At 39.7% G+C, this 24,505-nt stretch overlaps 1 protein-coding gene across 6 annotated transcripts in view; it reads left to right on the top strand.

Moving 5' to 3' along the window:
* The window catches only part of LOC127687323 (signal recognition particle 54 kDa protein), a 157,032-nt gene that overhangs the window by 117,561 nt on the left and 14,966 nt on the right, over positions 1–24,505 (top strand). For 5 of the 6 annotated variants that reach the window (XM_052185833.1, XM_052185836.1, XM_052185837.1 and 2 more), the window contains 12 exons: positions 615–719; positions 1,791–1,857; positions 1,938–1,995; positions 4,538–4,688; positions 6,052–6,200; positions 6,550–6,650; positions 7,207–7,293; positions 10,154–10,227; positions 10,571–10,679; positions 13,792–13,962; positions 14,230–14,325; positions 16,431–16,909. In XM_052185833.1, the coding sequence (XP_052041793.1) occupies positions 615–719; positions 1,791–1,857; positions 1,938–1,995; positions 4,538–4,688; positions 6,052–6,200; positions 6,550–6,650; positions 7,207–7,293; positions 10,154–10,227; positions 10,571–10,679; positions 13,792–13,962; positions 14,230–14,325; positions 16,431–16,522 (1,260 nt within the window). In that variant the 3' untranslated portion in view covers positions 16,523–16,909. Of the gene's footprint in view, positions 1–614; positions 720–1,790; positions 1,858–1,937; positions 1,996–4,537; positions 4,689–6,051; positions 6,201–6,549; positions 6,651–7,206; positions 7,294–10,153; positions 10,228–10,570; positions 10,680–13,791; positions 13,963–14,229; positions 14,326–16,430; positions 16,910–24,505 lie in introns of those variants that run through there. The other variant, XM_052185839.1, reaches the window with a different exon arrangement.

Raw genomic sequence — 24,505 nt, 5'->3', positions numbered from 1 at the left:
AAACTCTGGGCCTATCCCTGTTATCAAAAACAGCTTTTAATTTTTTTCTTAATTCAATAGGAAAGGCTAATTTAAAAAGTATACACTAGCTGCATTTGAAGACTTGGTATATGAGAAAAGAAATATAAAATATCTCATTATATAGATTACTGCTGAAATGGTAACATTTGAGTAGCATAAATGTATGTAGACTAAATAATAAAATATTTTTAGATAGCTTCAACTTTATATATTATGAGAAATTTTAAAAATTACATTCATTTAGTGTGTGTGTGTGTGTGTGTGTGTGTGTGTGTGTGGCTAGCAAGTATGTACAATGTTTAACAACTTGAGAGTTGGCTGTTTCTCTCTACCGTGTGGCTCCTGGGGATTGAATTTATGTATCACGTTTGGTAATCACCTTTTTTTAGGAAAGGCATCAACTCTGCAATATTTTATAAAATTCTTAAATTTCACTCTGCACAAAGGGGGCTGCTAGAGTTGCCTCAGAATGTTGGTATTATGGTGGCTTCAATAAAATGAAAACATCCTCAGCGTGACATAGATTAAATGTCATAGGGAGAGGAATTCTTGAGTGCCACACAGTAGTCTGATATTTTCGTTCTGGTGCATAGCTTGTAGACCCTGGAGTTAAAGCGTGGACGCCGACTAAGGGAAAGCCAAATGTGATCATGTTTGTTGGATTGCAAGGGAGTGGTAAAACAACAACGTGTTCAAAGGTAAATAATCTTTAAAATGAAGTCATATGCAAGCTATATTTGTGTAAATAGAGTTTTATTTTAAAGCCAGGATATAGATTGTTTGACAGTTTTGTTACTTGATGCATCTTTTCTGCGTTTGTAATATTTTTATAGGAAAAGACATAGAATCCTATAGTTTCCTATGGCTTTTGTTAGAATGTTAGACTTCTACACCAGGTGTGTTGATGCGTGACTGTAGTTCCATCCACTTATGGAGGTGGGGAGATCAGGAATTGAAGGAATCCTCAGCTCCATAGTGAGTTTGAGGTCAGCCTTAGCTGTAGGAGACCATCTCCAAAAAACCAAACCAAAAACAAACAATCAAAACCAATAAAAGAAATGTTAATTCTGGTTCTGTTTGAAACAGAAAAAGCAATTCCTGTCTGTAAAGAGTAAGTATGGCCAGATGCAGTGGAGGAAGAGGCTGATGGGCCTTGATGTGTTGAGGCCAGCTTGTATTGTAGTTACTTCCAGCCAGGAGGTCTGCGTGTGGAAAAAGAGGGTGGGCTGTGTGTGGGAGCTAGGGATCTCAATGATTTTTTTTTCTTTTTAATTGAAAGAAACACAGGAAATTTACTTTGTTTCGACACAAAATACTCCTTTGAGTGCCCCACTGTATATGATATGACCTTTTATTTTACATATCCTTATATTGATTTTTTTAAATTCATTTTATGATACTTGCTTTTTCTAGAATTGGGTTCCCCAAATTAGTTGCTAGATTTTTTTTCTTTCCCCCACAAACAGGCTTTAGCCATGTTATAGTTTAAGGGCGGGAGTAATGGTTATTTTTAAAGGGTAGTATTAATTATTTTAGCCTTAACATTACAAGTTAGCATTTTTGACAGTAATTATTGTTGCTTTTTCATCTTACAGTCATTGAATGACAATTTAAATTCTTAAGAGATTTTGCTGTGCCTCAGTATTTTATATTACATTCAAGAGAATTATGAAGCTTTACTCCTTAGATAATAAGATTAAACAATGTAGTTTTATATAAAATGATTTATTATGTTTTCTGATACTTTATTTTGAATCTTCCTTTCCCAGTTAGCATATTATTACCAGAGGAAAGGTTGGAAGACCTGTTTGATATGTGCAGATACATTCAGAGCAGGTAGTGTGTTGAAATTTAAAATCTGTTTTTTGTAATTTCCATTGTCATATTTGAGGCTTCATTACCTATTTCTCTTTTAGGAGCTTTTGACCAGCTAAAACAGAATGCCACCAAAGCAAGAATTCCGTTCTATGGAAGGTAGGCTACTGTTTGCTTTGGTTTTATAAGAGACTAAGTCTCAGTTTTAGTCTAGTCTGTCCTGGAAAACTTTAGTAGTCCAGGCTGGCCTCTGACTTGTGATTCTTTTGTCTCAGTCTTCTGAGTACTGGGATAACAAGATGTATAGCACCATACATGGAGTTCTTTTTTTGTTTTAAGAAATTAGAAGCATACCTCATTAATAGATGTTAGGGAATATAAAGTATGTAATACGGGAAAAAAATTAAAAATGAACGTAGGGGCCTGACAACCTGAGTTTAACCATAGAAACATGGTAGAAGGTGAGAACCAACTTCAGAGGGTTACCCTTTGAGCTCCACATGTGTACCGCGGCACATCAATGTGTAGGTACACCTACTTGTGTGCATGCATGTGTACACACATACACACACACCTACAAATAAGTATACCTTCAAAACACTAAAAATGAAGCACATATTGGCATGGGAGGCAGAGGCAGGCGGATTTCTGAGTTCGAAGCCAGCCTGGTCTACAGAGTGAGTTCCAGGACAGCCAGGGCTATACAGAGAAACCTTGTCTTGAAGAAACCAAATCCAAAAAAAAAACCAAAAACAAAACAAAACAAAACAAAAAACTAGTCAGCACAGCTTTGTACCTAGAGTCTTGCTAATGGTTATATGGATTGTACACATTTGTCCAAACTCACGAAAGGAGACTGGGCATGTAGCTTATGGACAGAGCACTTGCCTGGCATGTACAAGGCCCTGAGTTTAATACCTAGTTCTACTAAAGCAAAACAAAAGACAAAACAACCTCCTCCCTTCAAAAGAACATTTTTTAAAATGAATACAGTGGGGGGGGGGGGGTTGTAGAGATAGCTCAGCAGTTAAAGCACTAACTGCTCTTCCAGAGATCCGGAGTTCAATTCTCAGCAAACACATGGTGGCTCACAACCATCTGTAATGAGGTCTGGTGTCTAAAGAGAGCAACAGTGTACTCACATATAAAATAATAAAATAATTCTTTTTAAAAAGTTGAATATAGCCGGGTGGTGGTGGCCCACGCCTGTAATCTCAGCACTCTGGGAGGCAGAGGCAGGTGGATTTCTGGGTTCGAGGCCAGCATGGTCTACAGAGTGAGTTCCAGGACAGCCAGGGCTATACAGAGAAACCCTGTCTCAAAAAAACCAAATCTAACCCCCCCCCCTCAAAAAGTTGAATATAGTGGGTGCTAGTGAGCTGGCTCAGCAGGTAAAGTCACTTGTCATCAACACTGGCAACTTGGGTTTAATTCCCAAGACCTTTATAGTGGAAAGAGAACCTACTGCTTCAAGTTGCCCTGTGACTTCTCAGGTGCACCATGGTTTGTTCATGCTTATAAGCATACACCTATAGAAGATCAAGTAAATAAGGAGATGCATATAATGAAAAGAAGAATGAATGCAGTGGTGCACTTTGTTGTATTGTTTGTTATAGCAATCTCCCCTTTAAACTCCCCTTTAAAACTGCCCTTCAAAAATAATTACTGCAATCTTTTATGAAGCCTACTATCTGTATCTATGCAGTCATTGTCACTTTCTATGAAGATCTTTTATCCTGTTTCCTTTTAAATTTACAAATTTTAGTTGTACAGCTATAATTTCAGTACTTAAGATGCTAAGGTGAAGATTATCATAAGTTCAAGACTACCCAGAACTATATATAGCTAGTACCAGTTTAGCCAGGCTACATAGTAAGACATTATCTCAAAAAACAATTAATTGGTTGTTAATTAATATATAGCAATGATAATAACTGTCATTTTAATTTATTTGATCTCTGTATGGGTGTTTAACATTCATATATGTCTACTGTGTGTGTGCCTGCCTGGTCCCATTGAAGAATAGAAGAAGACATTGTATTGCTTGGAACTGAAGTTACTACCATGGTTCTGAGCCCAGCTTTTTGGGTGCTAGAACTAAACCTCGGTCCCCTGGAAGAGCACCCAGTGTTCTTGAATGCTCTTCCAGCTCCAGGCCCTGCCCCTGGTTTTTGTTGTTGTTGTTTTTGTTTTTTTTTTAGGAAAGTATTTGTTTTAGTTCATGTCTGTATTAATACTAACATACCAGAAAAAACATAAACGCCCAACATCATTGCACACTGTAAATGATGATGTCATCTGGTGGGATGCTGTATAATTTAAAAATACTGTTTTACAGGAGCATTTAATAACTTCATAAAATTATAACAAAAGGTTGTTAAATGGAAGAGCAGGTATAATACACTTTGTAACATGACTTCATTTATTAAAGATGATATTTTAATAAATGTTTAAGGAGACAATTTAGAAAAAAAACCTGTAGTAAGTTATACAGCCTTGGGTAGGAAAAGTTTGGTGGTATCTCATGATGCCAAAGAAATGGGCTTCTGTATTTATTACTTATTAGTACTTTCTTCTAAATTGAAAATATAATATTTTCAATTTTTCAGAATAGATAAAAAGTAAACTGACAGTTTCCAAGTAAATAATATTTGACTGTTTTCCCATTGTGGTTGTTAAATCATTTGTTCACCTTAAATAGCTATACTGAAATGGATCCTGTCATCATTGCTTCTGAAGGAGTGGAGAAATTCAAAAATGAAAATTTTGAAATTATTATTGTTGATACAAGTGGTCGTCACAAACAGGAAGACTCTTTGTTTGAAGAAATGCTTCAAGTTTCTAATGCTATAGTAAGTAGCTTTCCATGGGACGCTGTTTTAAGAACGTCAGTTTAACTATGAAACTTGATCGAGTGAATATAAATTACTTCTTACCTGTAAGACAGCTACTATCACTGAGTGATAAAGGTCTTACTGTCATCAACATAGAAAAAATAATAATGAAAAATTAAGAATTTATCTCAATATTTGTTGGTTTTTTCTTGATACTTAAATTCAGTAGAAACAATAATTTTAAAGATTTTTCAAAATGAAACATTGTCATTTAATGTTTCCTTTAAAGCTGTTAGAAGGTGGAGCTAGGTGCGACACTTGCCTTTTATTGTAGTACTTGGGAAACACTGTGAGTTCAAAGCCAACTTATTTTATGTTATCTTACCTTCTAAGCCAGCCAAGGCTACATAGTGAGACCTGTGTGTTGTTCATTGTTATGTTGCAGTGCGAGAGACACCATGACCAAGGCAACTCTTATAAAAGAAAACATTTAGTAGATCTTCTTACAGTTTGAGAGGTTTAGTCCATTATTATCATGGTAGCACACAGTCAGACATGGTGCTGGAGAAGTAACCAAGATTTCTCCATCCAGATCTGTAGGTAGCAGAAGAGAGAGCTACTGGGCCTAGCTTGGGCTTTTGAAACCTCAAAGCCCACCCCCAATGACTCACTTCCTCCAGCAAGGCTACACCTACTTCAAAATGGCCACACCTTCTAATCCTTCTCAAGTAGCACCAGTCTCTCATGACTAGGCATTCAAATATAGGAGGCTATGGGGACCATTTTTATTAAAACCACCACACCCCTTCTCAACAAAAATAAAATTATGATGGAAATAAAGTAGCAGTAAGAAGCAGCTTTATACCTGTTGCAAACCTTATTCTTTGGTTGGTGATTTTTACTAATTAGTGTCTTTTAAGTGCTACTGTTATTTGACAAATGTGAAATAAATGGATTTATTTATTTATTTATTTATTTATTTATTTATTTATTTATTTATTTTTGGAGACAGGTTTTCTCTTTGTAGCTTTGGTTATTCTAGAACCGATTCTCTTTAGAATATGCTGTCCTCAGCCTCCAACTCAGATCTGTCTGTCTCTGTTTCCCAAATGCTAGGATTAAAGGTGCAAGGTTGTCTTCTTCATTTAGGGCTCAGCTTGAAATAATTTCCAAAGAGGTTACCATAGTTTTTCTCTGTATCATGAGCACAAAGTTTTCCATATTTATCTCTTTGTCAAGACCTATATGCCACTTTATTTATGGCGTTCCCTGAGTGAAAACTTAGTGATTCAATATTTAAAGTAAGCGTTCTATACATACATGCTCATCGTGACCTTTTTGTAACACCAGTAAAAACATGTCTTTTTATTACTCTTTCTAGCAACCTGATAACATTGTTTATGTAATGGATGCATCCATCGGACAGGCTTGTGAGGCCCAGGCGAAGGCCTTTAAAGATAAAGTAGATGTAGCTTCAGTCATAGTGACAAAACTTGATGGTCATGCAAAAGGAGGAGGCGCTCTCAGTGCGTGAGTATCAGTTGAGGCTTCACTGGTGTGGCTGTTATTAATCCCTTGCCCTATCAATCATTTGTTTTATGCCTTGGGATCGTGTGTGTGTGTGTGTGTGTGTGTGTGTGTGTGTGTGTGTGTGTGTGTGTGTGATTTTATGAGTTACTTACTCTGTTTTTAAAAACATTATAGTAATGGAATTGATAGAATCTATAAAAGAGATTTAAGTACAAAAGGAATTTTGGAGCCCAATTGGTATAGGTCTAACTAGTGAAAAGAAACTTTAATTTTAGTCATTTTGTCTAATATCTTTAAAGAATTTGTTTTCTTTTTTGAAGTTATTTTTTATTTTATTTTTTCTTTGTAGAGTTGCTGCCACAAAAAGTCCAATTATCTTCATTGGCACAGGGGAGCACATAGATGACTTTGAACCCTTCAAAACTCAGCCTTTCATCAGCAAGCTGCTAGGTGAGTATAGTGTGGAATAGTCTCTGAGTTGGTGGATCTTAGAACAATTAGGGCTTTAGTCCTGAGCTTACTCTCTTAAAAAGGTAATTTCCTTTTGTGACTTATCATTCTAACCTGATTTTACTTTTCTCTAAGTGCTGGGGATCGAAACCAGGGCCTTGCATGTGCTGCTGATCTGCATCCCCAACCCTCTAAACCTCTTCTTTGCTGTGGTTAATGTGGAAACATGAGTTATTAGATGGAGTGCTTTTTAGAATATTTGAGCACATAATGCAGAAATGTAGTTGTTGTAATAGAGGTTGTATTGACAGTAAAGCCTTCCTGTTGTCCTAAAGTGTGATAGGTAGGGAGCACGGAGTTAGGAGGCCAGCCTTGGGCTGTCTTCCCTGATTTATGTCTTTGCTGCAATTTAACTTTGTCAGCTTCAGTTCTTTTCACATAAAATACAGTAAAAGTACTTAACCTTGCAAAAGTTATTACATGTGCCAGTGTACTTGTAATGATGTAAAGGTGAGCATATTATTGTCTGTTCACTTTTCTCTCTGGTGTCTTTCAGGAATGGGTGACATTGAAGGACTGATTGATAAAGTCAATGAGCTGAAGTTGGATGATAACGAGGCTCTTATAGAGAAGCTGAAGCACGGTATATTTGTAGCAAAAAGGCATTTGATCTCAATTGTTTTCATATCTTGCTTTGTTTTTTTGTTTGTTTTTTCTTTTCATGATGCTGAGGTGCTAGGCAAGTGCTTCATGGCTAGTCTACCTCCCACCCCACTGGTTTCTGAGAGCATGCAGTACTGTAGAGCTCGGCTGGCCTTGGAGTTTAGTCCTCCTGCTTCCACTTGGGTTATAGGCATGCACTATCATACTTTCCCTTCATTTCTTTTTTTTTTTCTTTCAATAAAAAAATTGTAAGCCAGGCAATGGTGGCACATACCTTTAATCCCAGCACTTGGGAGGCAGAGGCAGGTGGATCTCTGAGTTCAAGGCCAGCCTGGTCAACAAAGTCAGTTCCTGGATAGCCAGGACTACACAGAGAAACCCTGTGTAGCAAAGAGAACAAGACTGGGAATGACTTGGGCTTTTGAAACCTGGAAGCCCAGTCCAGTGACAGATTTCCCACAAGGCTACACCTTCTAATCATTCCTTAACAGCCCACCAACTGGGAACCTAATATTCAAATATGTGAGCCTGTGAGGACCATTGTCATTCAAACACCTCATCAGACTGTCCTTGAGCTTGGGATCCTTTTGCCTCAGCCTCTGGAAAGACGGAATTATAGGTTATAATTAAATTAAAATAAATTAAAAATGAGCCACTGCCCGTGGCTCATTCCATCAATCTAAAATCCTCCAGCAGCTTCCCATTGCCCGTAAAAGGCTTGTAAATAACCCCATTATATAGTGTAGTTCCCATCTTCTGCATAAGGTTTTGACACTGCTATAGTTAGCCTTCTGAGCCAGCCTGCTGAATTTTCAGTTTCTTACATCTTGATCTCTCCTAACATGTCGTACCTGATTCCTAGAAGCCTACGATGCATGTTCCTCTGTCCTCTGTAATTCATTGTTGTCATTCATCACAATCATTTGATACTCACCTTCCTTCTTGAAGGTGAAGGTAAGGTTCATCACTGTGCTCTTGTCTTTCATCTTCACAGTACCTTCCTCAGGATCTGACACACTGGTCCTCAGCAGACATGCATTCAGTGGCTGAATTTATCTTTCATTGCCTTCTGTCATTCTTTGTTGATTTTTGTTTTTCTTTTGAGAATAGAGTCTTAGAGCTTGCTCTGTAGACTAGGCTGGGCTCATATATCCCTGCCTTTGTCTCAGGAGTTCTGGGATTAAAGGCTGCATCATGCCAGGCCTTTCTGTCTTGAAGCAGTGGCCTACTTGTGCTTCTGTGTACTGTACATAGTCTGTCTACTCTCTGGCTTCTGACTCCTTAGATATCTGTAGCATTTTTGTCTTTATTCATAATATTCTGCTAGTTTTGAGGTCACCAAGCTCCGCTTACTTTCCAATTACAATTATTGTTCTAATGTTCTCCAGTTAACATTTGACAGTGTCACTTGATTTTTCTACTTTTAAAGTTTTCACTTGATTCTATTGCATGGACTTTCTGTTCATTGATCACTTAGTTTGCTTTAAAAAAATTCACATGTGTATTCATATGAATGTGTATATAACATGTCATGTCATGCATATGTATGGAGATCAGAAGATAACTTGCAGAACTCTCTTTTCTCCTATCTTATGTGGGTTCTGGGTATCAAACTCAACTCATGAGGTTTGGTGGGAAACGCCTATACCATTGAGCCATCTAGCTGGTCCCACTTCCTTATGATTAGCCAAGTGGATGCTAGAATCTAAACAATGATCTTACAGCAGAACTGCAATCACTCTTAATCACTGAACCCTCTCTCCAGCCCAGGCTTCTTTTAGAATTCTATAGTATGTTCATTTCTCTCCAGCCCAGGCTTCTTTTAGAATTCTATAGTATGTTCATTTCCCTCCCTCTTTTAGAATTCTATAGTATGTTCATTTCCCTTTATTTCATACAGCATGATTTCTCCAATAATATAATAGTAGTAGTAGTAGTAGTAGTAGTAATATAATATTATTATTATCATCGTTATTGTGTGTGTGATATGTGTGAGTGAGTATGCTGTGGCAAGTATATACAGATCAAAGAACAACTGAAATCAGTTCTCTACTCTACCTTTTTATGGTTTCCAGGGATTAAACTCAGGTCAACAAGTGATGTGGCAAGTACCTTTATCCACCAAGCCATGTGACCAACCCACATAGTTTGTTTTTGAGACAGAATCTTCCTTTTTATCCCTGAATGGCTACAGACTTGGAATCTTCTCATCCCCCTGATTGTAGCAATTACAGGTGTGAACCACTATGCCCATCAGCATAATATTGTTATAATCATCAATGAAGTTATATGTAGCTAATTTTTTTCATATAGGGACTCTTTATATAGCCCTAGCTATCCCAAAGCTCCCGATGTTGACCAAGTTGTCCTAAAACTCATAGGATCCAGCTGGGATTAAATGCATGTGTCGTCACTCCTGGCATTATTTGAGTACCGTTTCTTCCTCTGTCTGTTCATTTTCTGATCATGGATAGCTAAGCTACTGCACATCTTATAAATCATTTTTGCCATTTTATATTTTTGCCTGTAATAAATAGGAATTTTACATGTTCTATATTCTCTTTAGCTTTTGCTATGTCAGAGCCTTTTAATTGTAGTCATTTTAGTAGGTATAGTTTGTCTGCCTTGTTTCTGAGTTTGTGTATGTGTATATGTTTATTCAATGTGTTAGAATAGTAGGCTTCTCTGTGGTACAATTTGACCATGTGCCTACTACTCCTGTAGTGTTCATCCTGGCCTCTACATGGTGAGACTGCAGTGAATGCTTGTTGATTGCATAGTGTGCTTCAAGATGAATTCATGCTTGCTACTATATCTGAACTTATTGTATTGCATTTCAGGTCAGTTTACATTGCGAGACATGTATGAACAGTTTCAGAACATTATGAAAATGGGCCCGTTCAGTCAGATCTTGGTTAGTTACCCTTAAATGTTTCTAAAATTTCTTTATACTTTGTGTTCATCTTATTTTTAGAAAGAAAGCAAGTTTAGTACACTGCAAAGCAGCAGGCATGGCTGTAACAGGAGCGCCATCTGCCTTATTAGTTTATACCAGTTTTGTAAAATGGTGGGTTTGTTATGACATTTTCATAAGTTTATGTGATGTACTGTGTTTTGCTTTTCATTGTAATATCTAAAAACAGATATGCTTACATTAATTATTTGGTAAAATGGATCTTTTAGTTTCAAAGTTAGTATTTAAATATTGACATTTTGAGCAATATTAAGTCATTGGTTACTGTTTAAATCTGTTTTAGGGGATGATTCCTGGCTTTGGCACAGATTTTATGAGCAAAGGAAATGAGCAGGAGTCAATGGCGAGGCTAAAGAAACTGATGACAATAATGGACAGTATGAATGACCAAGGTAAGAGAGGGCTGGCCTGACCGAGGGCAGTGTTCTGAGGACCAGCGAGTTCTCAGGGTCGCTATTTTCTTGTTGGCAAGATGGAGGGAACTTAGACCAAAAGATTACTTTAGATAGATTTAGAATAACCTGCATGCTCTGACTTAAGGGGCTGTGATCACTGGGCTGATTCATCATGAGAGAAATATGAAGTATAACACCTCTTTAAATGAGTTGTGAAGAAAGAGTTGTATGTTTTCATTATGTAGATACGAATAAATGGGGGAAATTAGTCAATTTTGAGAGACTCCTGGGCTTTAAAGAATTAAATGTTGGCTAGGTAGAGTGATGCACTCCTTTAATCCAGGCATTTGAGAGGCAGAGGAGGCAGGTCTATTTGAGGCCCACCTGACCTACATAGCAAGTTCTAGACTAGTCAGAGATACAAAATGAGGTCCTGTCTCAAAAGTAATCCGGGACTAGAGGGTGACTTGGCTGATTAGGGTATGGCTGCTCTTTTCTCGGTCCTGTGTTCAGTTCCCAGCACCCACATGGTGGCTAACACCCATTTTTGACTGTCCCAAAAGTCATGGGACCCAATACCCGCTTCTGATATGCAAATGTACATGCAGACAAAGCACCCGTATACATAAATACATCTTTTTTTAAAAGCCATTCATAAATATATAAACAAACCCTGGTCTTCTGAAAAATGAGCTAGTCCTTTTAGTCATGGAGCTACTCCCCCACCCCGATATTGCGACAGGTTTCTCTGTGTATTTCTAGCTGTTCTAGAAATTGGCTTTGTAGACCAGGCTGGCCTCGAACTCAGGGATTTGCCTGCCTCTGCCTCCTAAATCCTGGGATTAAAGTCATACATAAGCCCACTGCCCAGCTTCCCACCACCTCCCTGACTCCCAGTTTAGAAACTTACTTAGATACTTATTAGCATGAGGCAGAGGGGTTGATATACATGTGGGGGGGTTCGAGGACATCTGTTTGAAGTTGGTTCTCACCTCCCATGTGAATTCTAGAGCTTGGCAACAAACACCTCTATCTGCTGAGCCATCTGTACTGCTTATTAAGGGATGCTAGGGATGGTATAAAGAGAATATTGGAATAGAGATATCATAACAGGTTTATAATCCGGTCACCCAAGAGGCCAACCTGACATATAATGAAAACGGAACTGAGAAGTATTTTCTGTTATGTCTGCATTTTGGCTTTGTTTATTTTGCTTTGTTTTGTTTGAGGTTTTTTGTTTGTTTGTTCGTTTCTGAGACAATCACACTATAGATTTTTTTTGTTCTTGCACTCCTTTTTGTCTTTTTTGAGCCAAGGTTTACTGTGTAGCCCTTGCTGGCCTGGAACTTGCAATCCTTTTGCCTCAACTTCCTGAATGCATGTGCTATCTACAGTGTATAGCTCAAAGTAGATAGCTTAACTGAAGTCCACCTCATTCCTTCCATTGTACATTAAGTAAGGGCAGAACACCTTATATTCCAAGTGATCAAAAAACTGAAGGGGACTCTCAAGTATACTACAAAAGGATTTGAATATTACTAGATATAACTTCTCCATTATAGGAAATCTAAGAATTTCTCCATTAATTGTACATAGAATCTCTGTCTTCCACTTGCTTGTGAGGTCTAAATGTGTGAAGTAGAAGTTAGCAGTTATTTAGGGTAGGATGACAGTGAGTGCCTCTGTTCTGATTTTGTACTATGTTATGTTCTTGTGATATGTGAAGGACATAGAAAGAATAGACATGTAAAATACAGGGTGACAGGCGTAGAGTTTCAGAAGTCGTCTGAGGTTTTTCCTTTTAAAGGTCAGGTCTTACTATGTAGTCCTATCTGGCCTGGATGTTGCTGTGTAATCCAAACTTGCTTCAAACTTACAGTGATCCTCCTGCCTCATGAATTCTGGGATTAAAGATTTGTGTTACCACACCTGTTGGTTCTCAGAGTGTTCTTTTTAAATTGTAGATAAACTATACATATATTTGCTTTGTTCCTTTTATTCTAATGCTACAAATATTTTAAAAATATTTTCTACTTTTAAAATTTTAACATAAAAGCAAACATGAGAAATACTAACATTTATTAATTCTGTTTTGTGGTTTGACCATTTATATGTATGTTGTTCTGTTTACATATTATAATGTATAGAGAAATGAAATTTTATCTCTGTAAAATGAAATGAGCTGGGGAGATGGCTCATGGAGTCAGACTATTTGCTATGAAGAGGACTGAATTTCAAGCCGGGTGGTGGTGGCACAGGCCTTTAATCCCAGCACTTAGGAGGCAGAGGCAGGTGGATTTCTGAGTTCAAGGCCAGCTTGGTCTACAGAGTGAGTTCTAGGGCTACACAGAGAAACTCTGTCTCGAAAAACCAAAAGAATAAAGAAAAAAAATTCAAATCTCCAGATTCCATGTACAGAAACTAGGCATGATTGTATTCCTTTAACTCTTCTGCTGAGTTATGGAGACAGGCGGCAGATCTTGGGAGCTTGCTGGCTGGTCAGCCTACCCAAAACACCAAGCATCATGGTTACTGAAAGATTCTGTGTCAACAGATAAATTTGGAGCGTGCACATCTGTACACACCTGTACATACATTCTCTCTCTCTCTCTTTCTCTCTTTCTCTCTCTCTCTCTCTCTCTCTCACACACACACACACACACACACACACACACACCCTGCACCTGTAGCTGAGGGTGATATAGCTCAGTGGGTAGAGTGCTTGGCTAGCACACAGGAATCTGTTAGAACCCAGTAAACGGTCTAGTATCAAACACCTGTTGTCCCAGCCATCAAGAAATGGAAGCAGGAGGATCAGAAGTTCAGGTAATCCTCAACTATATAAAGATTTTGAGTCTAGTTAGGGATATATAAGACCCTGTATCTAAAACATAAAATAAATTAAAAAGGCATCTGTAAAAGCCTCTGAAGTTTTATATTGCCCATTTGAAATTCCTTTGTGAGTCAGTTCTTCCTTGTTCAGTACAAAGTTTTGTCTCAAGTTTGGCTTTATTCCTATTTTCTAACAAATGCACTTCCATTTTTAGGATAAAGGCAGAGTGCTTAGCTGCTAATTTTATATATTGAAATTGTTTGTCTTTGTGTGCAGAACTGGACAGTACAGATGGTGCCAAGGTTTTTAGTAAGCAACCAGGCAGAATCCAAAGAGTTGCCCGGGGATCAGGTGTGTCAACAAGAGATGTTCAAGAACTTCTGACCCAGTATACCAAGTTTGCACAGATGGTCAAAAAGATGGGAGGTATCAAAGGACTTTTCAAAGGTGAGTGGGGAAACAGTGTATCACCTAAGAGAACAAAGTTCCAAACAAAATATTGAAGCCAGGAGTCTCATAGTGGAAAAGTTACTGCTGAATTTCCTGTTGTAACTAACTGCTAATGCAGTTACAACAATGAAAAGCCCTTCAAATGATTCATTATAGAGAATTTCTTGTGGTTTTATTTAAAAAAAATGTAATTGAGAAAAAGATTAGTAAACTGCATGATGTTCTGTACCACACCATATACTAATTAATGTCTTGTTTTATCAGGCGGTGACATGTCTAAGAATGTGAGTCAGTCACAGATGGCAAAATTAAATCAACAAATGGCCAAAATGATGGACCCACGAGTTCTTCATCACATGGGTAAATATAAAATTCTTGGTCAGTTGTAGTACAGTAAAATATACAAGGGTTGTAGTTTAATGGTAAGCCTTCCGTAGTGAGATATAAAAACCTGTTTAAAGAAAAGTGCTTGAAGGGAGATGACCATCTGAGTCCCAGCTGACTATTTAATCATTCTAGATAAAGAGAAGGTTTTGGAACAGTATGAAAAACGTGTGTGTGTGTGTGTGTGTGTGTGTCTGTGTGTGTGTCTGTGTCTGTGTCTGTATCTGTCTGTCTGTCTGTGTCTGGTGTATATGGTGTGAGCATGTATGTTCATGTTACATTGTTCTTGTGGAAATCAAAGAACAGTCTTCTACCCTGCGGAAGAAGTGTCTCTGGTTTTTGCTGCTGCACTGTGTAGCAAAACTCCAAGCTGTCTTACTGTGTCATCTGATAGTTTCCCTGTGTTGGTCCTCCCAGCTTTCCTACCTCACCCTGTCCCACAAGCCTTTATCTTGCTGAATGTTGAGATTACAGCTGCATACTGCTACATACACCTTTTTCCATGGGTTCTGGGAGTTCAGTGTGGGTCACTAGGCTCGAGTCACTTGTACTCACTGAGTCTCCTCTGTAGTTTATAAATAAGCTGAGGTTTTAGTTTGTCCTCTGCTGCCCTCTGTATGGTGTGTCCTGTGTATGTGTGGTCTGTGCATGTGTCTGCTAGTTAAGTACATATGGAGACCCAACATTGGCATCAGGGGTCTCTCCCTGTTGTTCTCCACTTCTTTAAAGATAGTGTTTCTGACCAAACTGATTTGGCGCTTGCTGCTCAGCTGGACTCCTGACCGGCCACGAAACTCCAAGGATCCTCACAACTCTGTTCTCCTCCCATCTCCTGGGGTTGGGATTAGAGGCGTTGGCCACCATTGCCAGCTTTCATGCAGGGCTGGATGTCCAGATGCAGGTCCTCATTCTGTGCAGCAGCAGCCAAGCACTCTATCTAAGCAGCTGTCTGCTGACAAGACCGTTTTTTCCCCCTAGTTTTAAAAATTATTTTACATTATTTAATTACCCAGGGATTTGAGAGATGGTCTCACTGTGTAGACCTGAGTGCCCTCCCTGGAAGTTGGTATGAAGACCAGTTTGATCCAGCCTTTGCCTCCCAAATGCTGGAATTAAAGGTTCTGCCACTGTATCCAGCCCATCAGCTGTGATTTGGGGACAAGCTGTTTCATCATCTTTGATGATTTTTTTTTTTTTTTTTTGCTTTGAAATGGTATGTCAGATAGTCCAGGCCAGCTGGACATGGTTATGAGATGGGATGTCAGATGGTCCAGGCCAGCTGGACATTGTTAAGTATCTGAGTGTGATCTGGAGTCTCTGACTTCCCATCTCTATCTCCCAAGCTCTGATCACAGGTCTAGAGTGCTAGGAATTGAACCCAGAGCCTCGTGCATCTTGGGCATGCACTGGGCAGACACTTTACCAGCTGGGCTCCATCCCAACACTAGTCATCTTTCCTTAATGCTTCTTCCACTGAACTTTCCCTCATTTTAGATTTGGGTGTCTTTATCTAGAGAATTTTTGAAATCACACAAAATTTTGAACTTTTTAATTCCATTTTTACTGTGTAATTTTTGTAAAGTCCTCAAAACTTTCTAAACTTCCCTTTCGGAGAGTTTGTCGGTAATATTCATCAGGAGATTGTGACAAGTGAATGGTCTAATTACTATATGTGGAATAGTTCACATAGTAAGTGCTTAGCAAATGGTCAGTTCTTTTTTTCTGTAAGTGCTTTGAAACACAGCCCCTACCCTCACTGGCCAGTTTTTATAAAACTAATTCTAGTTACAAGAAGACTTGGTAACTAGAAAAAATGTTCTGTTTGGACTTCTTGATTATAGACAGGAACTATTCCAAGATCTTTTTATGGTTTTCTTTATTTCTTATGGTGACTTCATGAAGCACATTTTTCATATTCTTAGATAAAAATAAAGCGAATAATACACATTTTAATTTTGTATATTCTTAAAAGCTACTGACTTAATTGCTAAGTACTTTAGAAGTTAAAGTACTTAGGCAAAAGTTGTAACTGGTTCAGAGAGTGCCTGGTCATGACCTGTTTTCCTCCCATCTCCCTCTAGGTGGCATGGCTGGCCTTCAGTCAATGATGAGGCAGTTTCAGCAGGGTGCTGCTGGGAATATGAAAGGCATGATGGGATTCAATAACATGTAAAGAAGCCCCGTACTAAGAACGGACATGATTGATGACGTTATCTGCTGAGACCTCACAGTTTCTCTCTCATTTGGAAACAGGAAAGAAGAACGTTCTTGCCTGTCTTGCCTTCATTCTTTTGTCTGACCTTTTCCTTGTCTTCCTTCCTTTCTGATGTTTGGGAGGAGTGCCTGGTTTTTGTGGAAGTCATCATTTCTGCTTTAAATCTATTAGTTTTCAACGTCATAACACTTCTTAAGTTAAACAAATCATGATGTAAAAATTTAGTACTTAAAGGTTTTTAATTGTCTCAAAGGCCAAGCATTACATTTATAAACAGTTGCGATCAGTAAATTACATGATATTGAAGAAAAGTGCTACAAAATAAACTTCAAGTGATAAGTTAAAGGGTTCGTTAACTTTCTTTGTGGTTTGAAGTGGTCAGTGTACCACCCAGAACATAGACAAAAAGCCAGCAGGTTAAAGGGATATATGGTAGAATAATATAATCATGAGTATTAGAAAATGTTATTTATTTTAGAATAAAATAACTTTATTCCAGGAAACTTTAGCTTTGCCATTTAAAATTGAAATCAAGAGTTTGGTTACAGTTCATAATGTATGATGTTTTGTATCAAACTTAAATTTTTTACATGTTTTGGAGTCTTGTGGTCCTTGATTGTTTTTAAAGCCATTTTTATGTTTCTTACATAATACTATTGAGAATGATATGTTTTGATAATAGATAATACATAAATTTGCTTTATGGAAGAAAGTAATATTAAATTATTAGGCTACAGTATTACATATTAAAAATAATAAGGCCATGGCAACGTTGGTTAGGTTTTTGATAACTATTGCTGCATATATCTGTCCTGGGATGTCGAATGAGTAAGCTTCAATTCCAGTGAAGGAATGGATGTGTTAGCACTTGCACCATAGCACATGTGGAGGTCAGAGAACAACCATTGTTATTTCTTTTGGTTTGTTTTTTTTTTTTTCTCTTTTTTTTCTTTCTTTGAAGTGTGGTCTCACTATAAGTCTCGTTATTCTTGGAACTCACTATGTAGACCAGGCTGGCCTCAGCCTCACAGAGCTCTGCCTTCCTCTGCCTCTTGAGTGCTGGGATTAAAAGCACAAGGGACCATGCTGAGTTTCAGAGGACAACTTGCAGAAGTCAGTTCTCATGTCACCATGTGGGCCCAGGCTTACTTAGACTCAGCTCGGTCACACTTGGCACCAAGTGCCTTTACCCATACAGCCAGGCCATTGGCCACAGTTCGGAAGGAAGGAGGGAGGGAGGGAGGGAGGAAGGAAGGAAGGAAGGAAGGAAGGAAGGAAGGAAGGAAGGAAGGAAGCAAGGAAGGAAGGAAGAAAAAAGAGAAAGAAATCTGGGTGTATTAGTGGTTTTGAGTGCATTCTCCTACATGCTAGGGTACATTGTTGACGTCAAGACAACCTCAGGTGCTAGTCCTTGCCTTCTGCATTTTTTAAACAGGGTCTCTTGTTCATGCTCCAGATGTGCAGGCTACCTGACCTTCAAGTTTATGGGATCCTCTTGTTTTTGCCTCCCACCTTGCTGTAAAAATACTGAGATTACATTGCTACCATGTCTACCTTTTATTGGTTTTGGGAGAAAGGCTCAGCCTGGGTTGTAACTCATGAAAAATCTCCTGCTTCAGCCTCCTAAATGCAAGAATTACAGTAAATTTACCATTCTTAGAAGAATATTCTCATAAAGAATGCAGTTCAGCTGGTCATGGTAGCACTTAGCAACTTCCACTATTTAAGTAGAGGCTGAGATAGAAGATCATGAGTTGGAGGCCAGCCTAAGTTATGTAGACCCTGTCTCAAAAACCAAAAATGTAACAAAAAATGCATCAGATTTTGTGGTTTGCTAAGGGACAGATGTTTTACTACTGTTGTTTAGTAGAGAACTAGGATTTTCCTAGTGGGCGTTGTATGTATCCATGGAAAAATTACATATTTTATGTTCTGCAAAAGTATAGCATAGCAAGGTATAGCTATAGAAATGTGAAACTAGAAAAAATGGTAATTAAACTGTGCACACTACCTTTTCAGGGTTCTGTGTGTTAGTAATTTCTGTTTTCTGGATGTTTTGTTCTGACTAAATAAAGGTAAATAGGATGAACCTTTGGACATAGCATCCTGAATGCCTTTTTCATGGGTTTTGATGTTTTTATATCTGATTTGAACTTTATTTTTCAGAAACTAAACAGTGACAAAAAGACAGTTAAAGATCATGATGCCCTAGTTTATTGTATTACTAGGAGTTCTCTAGAGTCACAGATCTATGGACTTACTCATTAGTGGGTCAGTCCCACAAGGCTGGATGGCTCTGCACACACACACACACACACACACACACAATGGCTCTGATCACACACACACACACACACACACACACACGAAGGACAGGCAGGCAAGGAGCAGAGCTTCCCACGGTGTCCTTGTCTAGACTTCTAGCAGAAGCTATGGTCCATTTTAAAGGTATGTCTTTCTGCCTTCAAATTAGGAATAAAGGTGTGTGTCTTCCCTCCTCAAGATCTGAATCAAAGTCCTGTGTCTTTCTCTCTCAAAGATCTGTACTAGAAGTGGATTCACCTGGCTCAAGCCAGTCAGAAAACCTCTCAGGTGTGTGCCCTCTGTTTCTGGATTGTAGTTCATTCCAGATCTTGTTTCTTTTAAGGGTCTGGCAATTTTTCCAACCTGAGACATTGGATACATCAAATATTGCTTAAACATATGCAAACATAAAACAGCCTAGCTACCTTAAACAAGTGCTTACCTAGTTATGAAACAAAAACAAAATTAGGAATTAAATAGCAACAACTCCAAAGCATCAAGGGTGGATAACTAATTTTTAAAATTTATTTTAGATTATAATATAACATCATTTCCCCCTTTCCTTCCCTCATATTCTTCCTCCCATATACTTTCCCCCTTATTCTCTTAGATTCATGGCCTCTCTTTAATTGTAACATATGTATGTGTGGAGGTGGGTGGATGTGTGTTCCTCTGCTCAGTTACATTGTGCCAGCCCAGGCTCAGTGAGTGCTGACTATATACTACGGATAACCAGTTGATTTGCTTTTCTCTGGGGAAGACTGTCTATCACTCAACACTCCTTAGTTGCCTGTTGTGTTTTTGTGGAAGGTTAAGAGGCCTCAAGGACTGTCCTTTGTCCGTATTGGCGAATCTGTTGGTGGTGTCCTTGTTCTGGTCACTTTTAGGCAGCCATGTTGGTGAGATTTTATGTGTATAGCTCTGACATTTCTAGAAGACAAAGTCGTAAAGCCAACTCCCTGATCCTCTGGTTCGTTCTAGAGTCTTCCCACCCACTCTTGAAATACTTCATGAGCCTTGGGTGGTGGAATGTTGTGTAGAAGTATCCATCAGGACTGGAAGCCACAACTCTCTATTTTAATTGTTGTTTCTGTAATGGTCTCTATCTGCTGCAAGGAGAAGTTTCTTTGATGAGGGGTGCAGAGTCTATCTCTAGGTACAAGGACAACTATTTAGAATTTGGTTAGTTATGCAGGCTTAGTAAAATGTCAGTTGTAGATTTTCCTCCAAGATCCCACTTCACTAACTCCTGGGTAAGTTGGCTAGGATTGTAGTATCAAGCATAATTTCCAGCCCAATTAGAGAACTGTTGGCTACCCCCAAGGTCTGTGTGCCACATCCATGTTCCCTGTATGGTGGAGCAAAGGCAGGAACAGCTGAGAGTTCACATCTTGATCTGCTAGGAGGAGGCAGCAAGAGTGACACAGTGGAGATGGGTAGAGGCTGCTCCTGGATTCATCTCTAACAACACCATGCCTCCTATAGTTCCAAACAGTCCCACCAACTGGGACAATCGTTCAAGAACATGGGCCTATGGGGACATTGTCATTCAAACCATCATTGAACCAAATGCAGGTAGGTCTTCTGGAAAAGCAGCAAGTGCCCTTAACCACCATTCTTCAGTCCCCAAATTCATTTTCTTTAAATTTTGCTTTAAGTTTCAATTACAATGTTTTGAACATTTTAGTATTTAATCAAATGTTATCTTTTTTTATTTTTATTTTTATTTTATTTTATTTATTTATTTATTTTGGTTTTTTGGATTTGGTTCCCCCCCTCACCCAGGCAGGGTTTCTCTATGTAGCCCTGGCTGTCCTGGAACTCACTCTGTAGACCAGGCTAGCCTCGAACTCAGAAATCCACCTGCCTCTGCCTCCCAGAGTGCTGGTATTACAGGTGTGCGCCACCACCGCCCAGCAAATGTCATCTTAATATCCTTTGCTTTGGTACTGAAAGTTACTGGTATGACTGACATCTCAGTTGCTAAGAGATTAGCTTAAACTTTAGCTCGAGATGAGTTGTCTAGCCTATGGCATATTATTGTAGTAATTAGGTGATATCTTAGTAAGGGTCTTGCTGCTATGAACAGACACCATGACCAAGGCAACTCCTATAAGGACAACATTTAATTGAGGCTGGCTTACAGGTTCATAGATTCAGTCCATTATCATCAAAGAGGGAGCATGGCAGTGTCCAGGCAGGCACAGTGTGGGAGGAGCTGAGAGTTCTACATCTTCATCTGAAGGCTGCTAGGATGAGGGTCTTAAAACCCACATCCACAGTGACACACCTACTCCAACAGGACCACACCTTCTAATAGTGCCACTCCCTGGGCCAAGCATATACAAACCATCACAGGTGATGTATGCTGAATGTTCTATGCTAGTTTTCTCCCAACATTTTGCTAGGAGAGAGATTTATCTATGCTTATTGTTGAGTACTTTGCTCATCTATGGTCTTAGGCTAACTGCCTGTACTGACTCAGTCTGCATCAGGATATTGATCGCCAGGTAATTTTATGCCTTTAAAGTGAAACTGTACCTTTGTTAGTATAATTATTAATACTTTATTAATGTGAGCCTATCATCTAAGTTGTTTTTGTTTTCTTTTAGGGTTTTTGTTTGTTTTTTGTTGAGTTTTTTATTTTTATTTGTGTGTGTGTGTTTGGTTGTTTTTGGAGAAGGTTTCTCTGAGTAACAGCCCAGACCAGAGATCTTCCTGCTTCTGCCTCCCAAGTGCTGGAATTAAAGGTGTGCAGCACTGGCTGGTTGGTATGTGTTTCTTATATTTTACAACTCTCGTTTTCTCCAATTGAACATACATATCTTTTAGCTTCACTTTGCTTACAGGATTTTTATTAGCCTAAAACTGTATTTATCAATAGTGGTTAGATCATAAATGTTTAAAAAAAGAAAACAGGTAAGAAATTGCATATAGTAGCTGCTCTTTGGGAATAATTAAGATATGCCTGGCATTAAGAAGTGCCCAAAGCACCCAAGATTCAGCTGTCCTGTAACACAGACGCCAGTGTAGGGCTCTGAAGAAACAAAGCTACAGAAAACAAGCTACAGAGGCTGGAGAGATGGCTCAGCTGGTTAGAGCAAGAATGCTTTCCCGAAGATCCTTAGTTCAAATCCCAACACCCACATGGTGGCTCACAACCATCCCTAGGAGATCTGACGCCCTCTTCTGGTGTCTGAAGACAGCTACAGTGTACTTACATATAAATTTTAGACGGGTGGTGGTGGCAGCGGCGGTGGTGGTGGTGGTGGCGGCGGTGGCAGCGCACACCTGTAATCCCAGCACTTGGGAGGCAGAGGCAGGCGGATTTCTGAGTTGGAGGCCAGCCTGAACTACAGAGTGAGTTCCAGGACAGCCAGGGCTACACAGAGAAACCCTGTCTGGGAAAAACAAACAAACAAATAAATAAATAAATCTTGAAAGTTACAGACTATGCTAAACTTATAGCCGAGAGAATGAAGGAAAGAAAAGCTCCAGGAACAGATTGCCAAGAGATATAAGCTGACCTCGGTGAGATTGTGTGTCTGATCCAATCAAATCAAGAGTTACAAAGTTACCAGACCTGGGTGGACTCAGCAGTTAACATAACCACTGCTCTTTTAGAGGACAGGGTTCAATTCCAACACCCCCATAGCAGTTTTCCACCATCTGTAATTCTTCGTTTTAGGGGACCCAACACCTTTTGCCCACCACAGGGACTGCATACATCTGGTACACAGAAGTACTTGCAGGCAAGACATCTATACACAATATTGACATTTCTGACACATTTGGGTTTTTGGTTTGGTTTGGTTTGTTTTGGTTTGGTTTTTTTTTTTTTTGGTGTTTTTTTTTTTTTTTTTTTTTTTGTCTGTTTGTTTGGGGTTCTTTTGGTTTTTTTGAGACAGGGTTTCTTTGTATAGCCCTGGCTGTCCTGGAACTCACTCTGTAGTCCAGGCTGGCCTCGAACTCAGAAATCCGCCTGCCTCTGCCTCCCAGAGTACTAGGATTACAGGGGTGCGCCCCCACCGCCAGAGGTGTGGCAGAGGTGAGGTGACCCAGCAGGAACTATCAAAAATGGCTGCTCCTGTCAGAATGGAGGCATGGCAGCATCTAGGCCTGAAGCCTTCACAGGAGCTGTCCAGGACAGTTTTCCTGCCTCAGCCTACTGCTGTCATGAGGATCTGTCCACGGTGGTGAGGCTGTACCTGCCTCAGCCTCAGCCTACAGGAGCTGTCCACAGTGGCAGCAGCTCCTCTCCAGCTTCCCCAGCAGCTGCAGAGATGGTGTCTGAGCAAAGGCGGGATTCAGCTGGGAAGGACTTCCCACCCTAACTGTGGGCCTGATGCAGGGAAAGGGGGCGTGAAAAAAAAGCCACCAATCCCTGAGCTCCCCCAACTCAGGACTTGAAATCCTACCAATCCTCAATCTGAAAATCTCTGTCTCTGCCCCCTAAGAAATTCTATCTAAGCTCTGCCTTTTGTCCAGTATCCTGCTCTCCACTCCTGGGAGCAGAGGGCAGCCATCCCTCGATTTGTCCTTCCACACCCTGGATCCTCCATTAAATCTCGTTTGTTAGATTTCCTGCTCGGTGTGACTCTCTAGTCGGAAGGAGCCAAGCAGGAAAGTCAAGAAGCAGCAAAGCTAGAGCAGGGCTGAGGCTCCTGACTCAGCTCAGCTGGGGATCAGCTGGGAAGCTGAGGAGGCTTCCTCCCAGAGAGAGTTTTGTGACTCCTGAGCTCCTGTGTCCCAGGATGCCCTTCCACTGGGATACCTTCTCCCTCAGCTGTGTGGTTCCTGAGCTTCTGCGTCCCAGGACACCCTTCCAACTGAAGAGAAACACGTACAGGGAGCTTTAGATCATCGCACTTCTTTGGTCAAAAAGAATGTGTATTGTTTTTACAAATATTGTTTGATACAGTCTCATATAGCCTAAGATGGCCTCGGGCTTATTATATATGGAGTTGTCTCCTTGATACACACATCCCCCCACCCCACCTCTTTCACGGGAGTGCTGTGGTTACAGGTGTGGTCCACCAGGCTAGCCTGTATTTTCTATTTTGTCTTTCTATGTATTAGTGAAGATCTTCGTGTTAATAAAAGGCTATTTACCTGGAAGTGTTCCAGCTAGCATCATGTCGAAATCATGTAATGATAAGTTAATACCTCAGCAACGTTGTGACACTTGACTCAAATTCCAACATACATCCTCTACTTAGGAAGTTTTTGATGCCAGACTAGGCTACATGAGACCTTGTCTCAAAAAGAAAACCAAGAAATAGTAATTATTGCGGCTATGATTTCTTTAATTTGGTTGAACACTAGGACACACAGTTGTATAATAAAATCCCCATTCCCCAGCATACTGTAAGTAAAGTCCACCTTCGGGTCTTTATTTCAAGGGCATTTCATGATAAATGGAACACGTAAAGTGAGCGGTGCTTTGTAGAGCTTTAGAGCCAGCGCTTCCTTCTCAGCTTTCGACTAGAATGCAATTCCGGTTTTACCAGCTGGGAGTGGGTGTGGTGGGTCTCAGTCCCAGATGGAGCCCTGTGCAGCCCGCGTGATTATCCGACGCAGGTAGGGGCGGTACCTGCAGAGGCCACGCCCCGTGCCCGCGGAAGCTGCGAAGGCTCC

This window comes from Apodemus sylvaticus, chromosome 6 (genome assembly GCF_947179515.1).
Source record: "Apodemus sylvaticus chromosome 6, mApoSyl1.1, whole genome shotgun sequence".
Taxonomy (NCBI): Eukaryota; Metazoa; Chordata; class Mammalia; order Rodentia; family Muridae; genus Apodemus; species Apodemus sylvaticus.
Note: the sequence above shows the minus strand (reverse complement) of the source record. Positions and strands in the feature narration are given on the sequence as shown.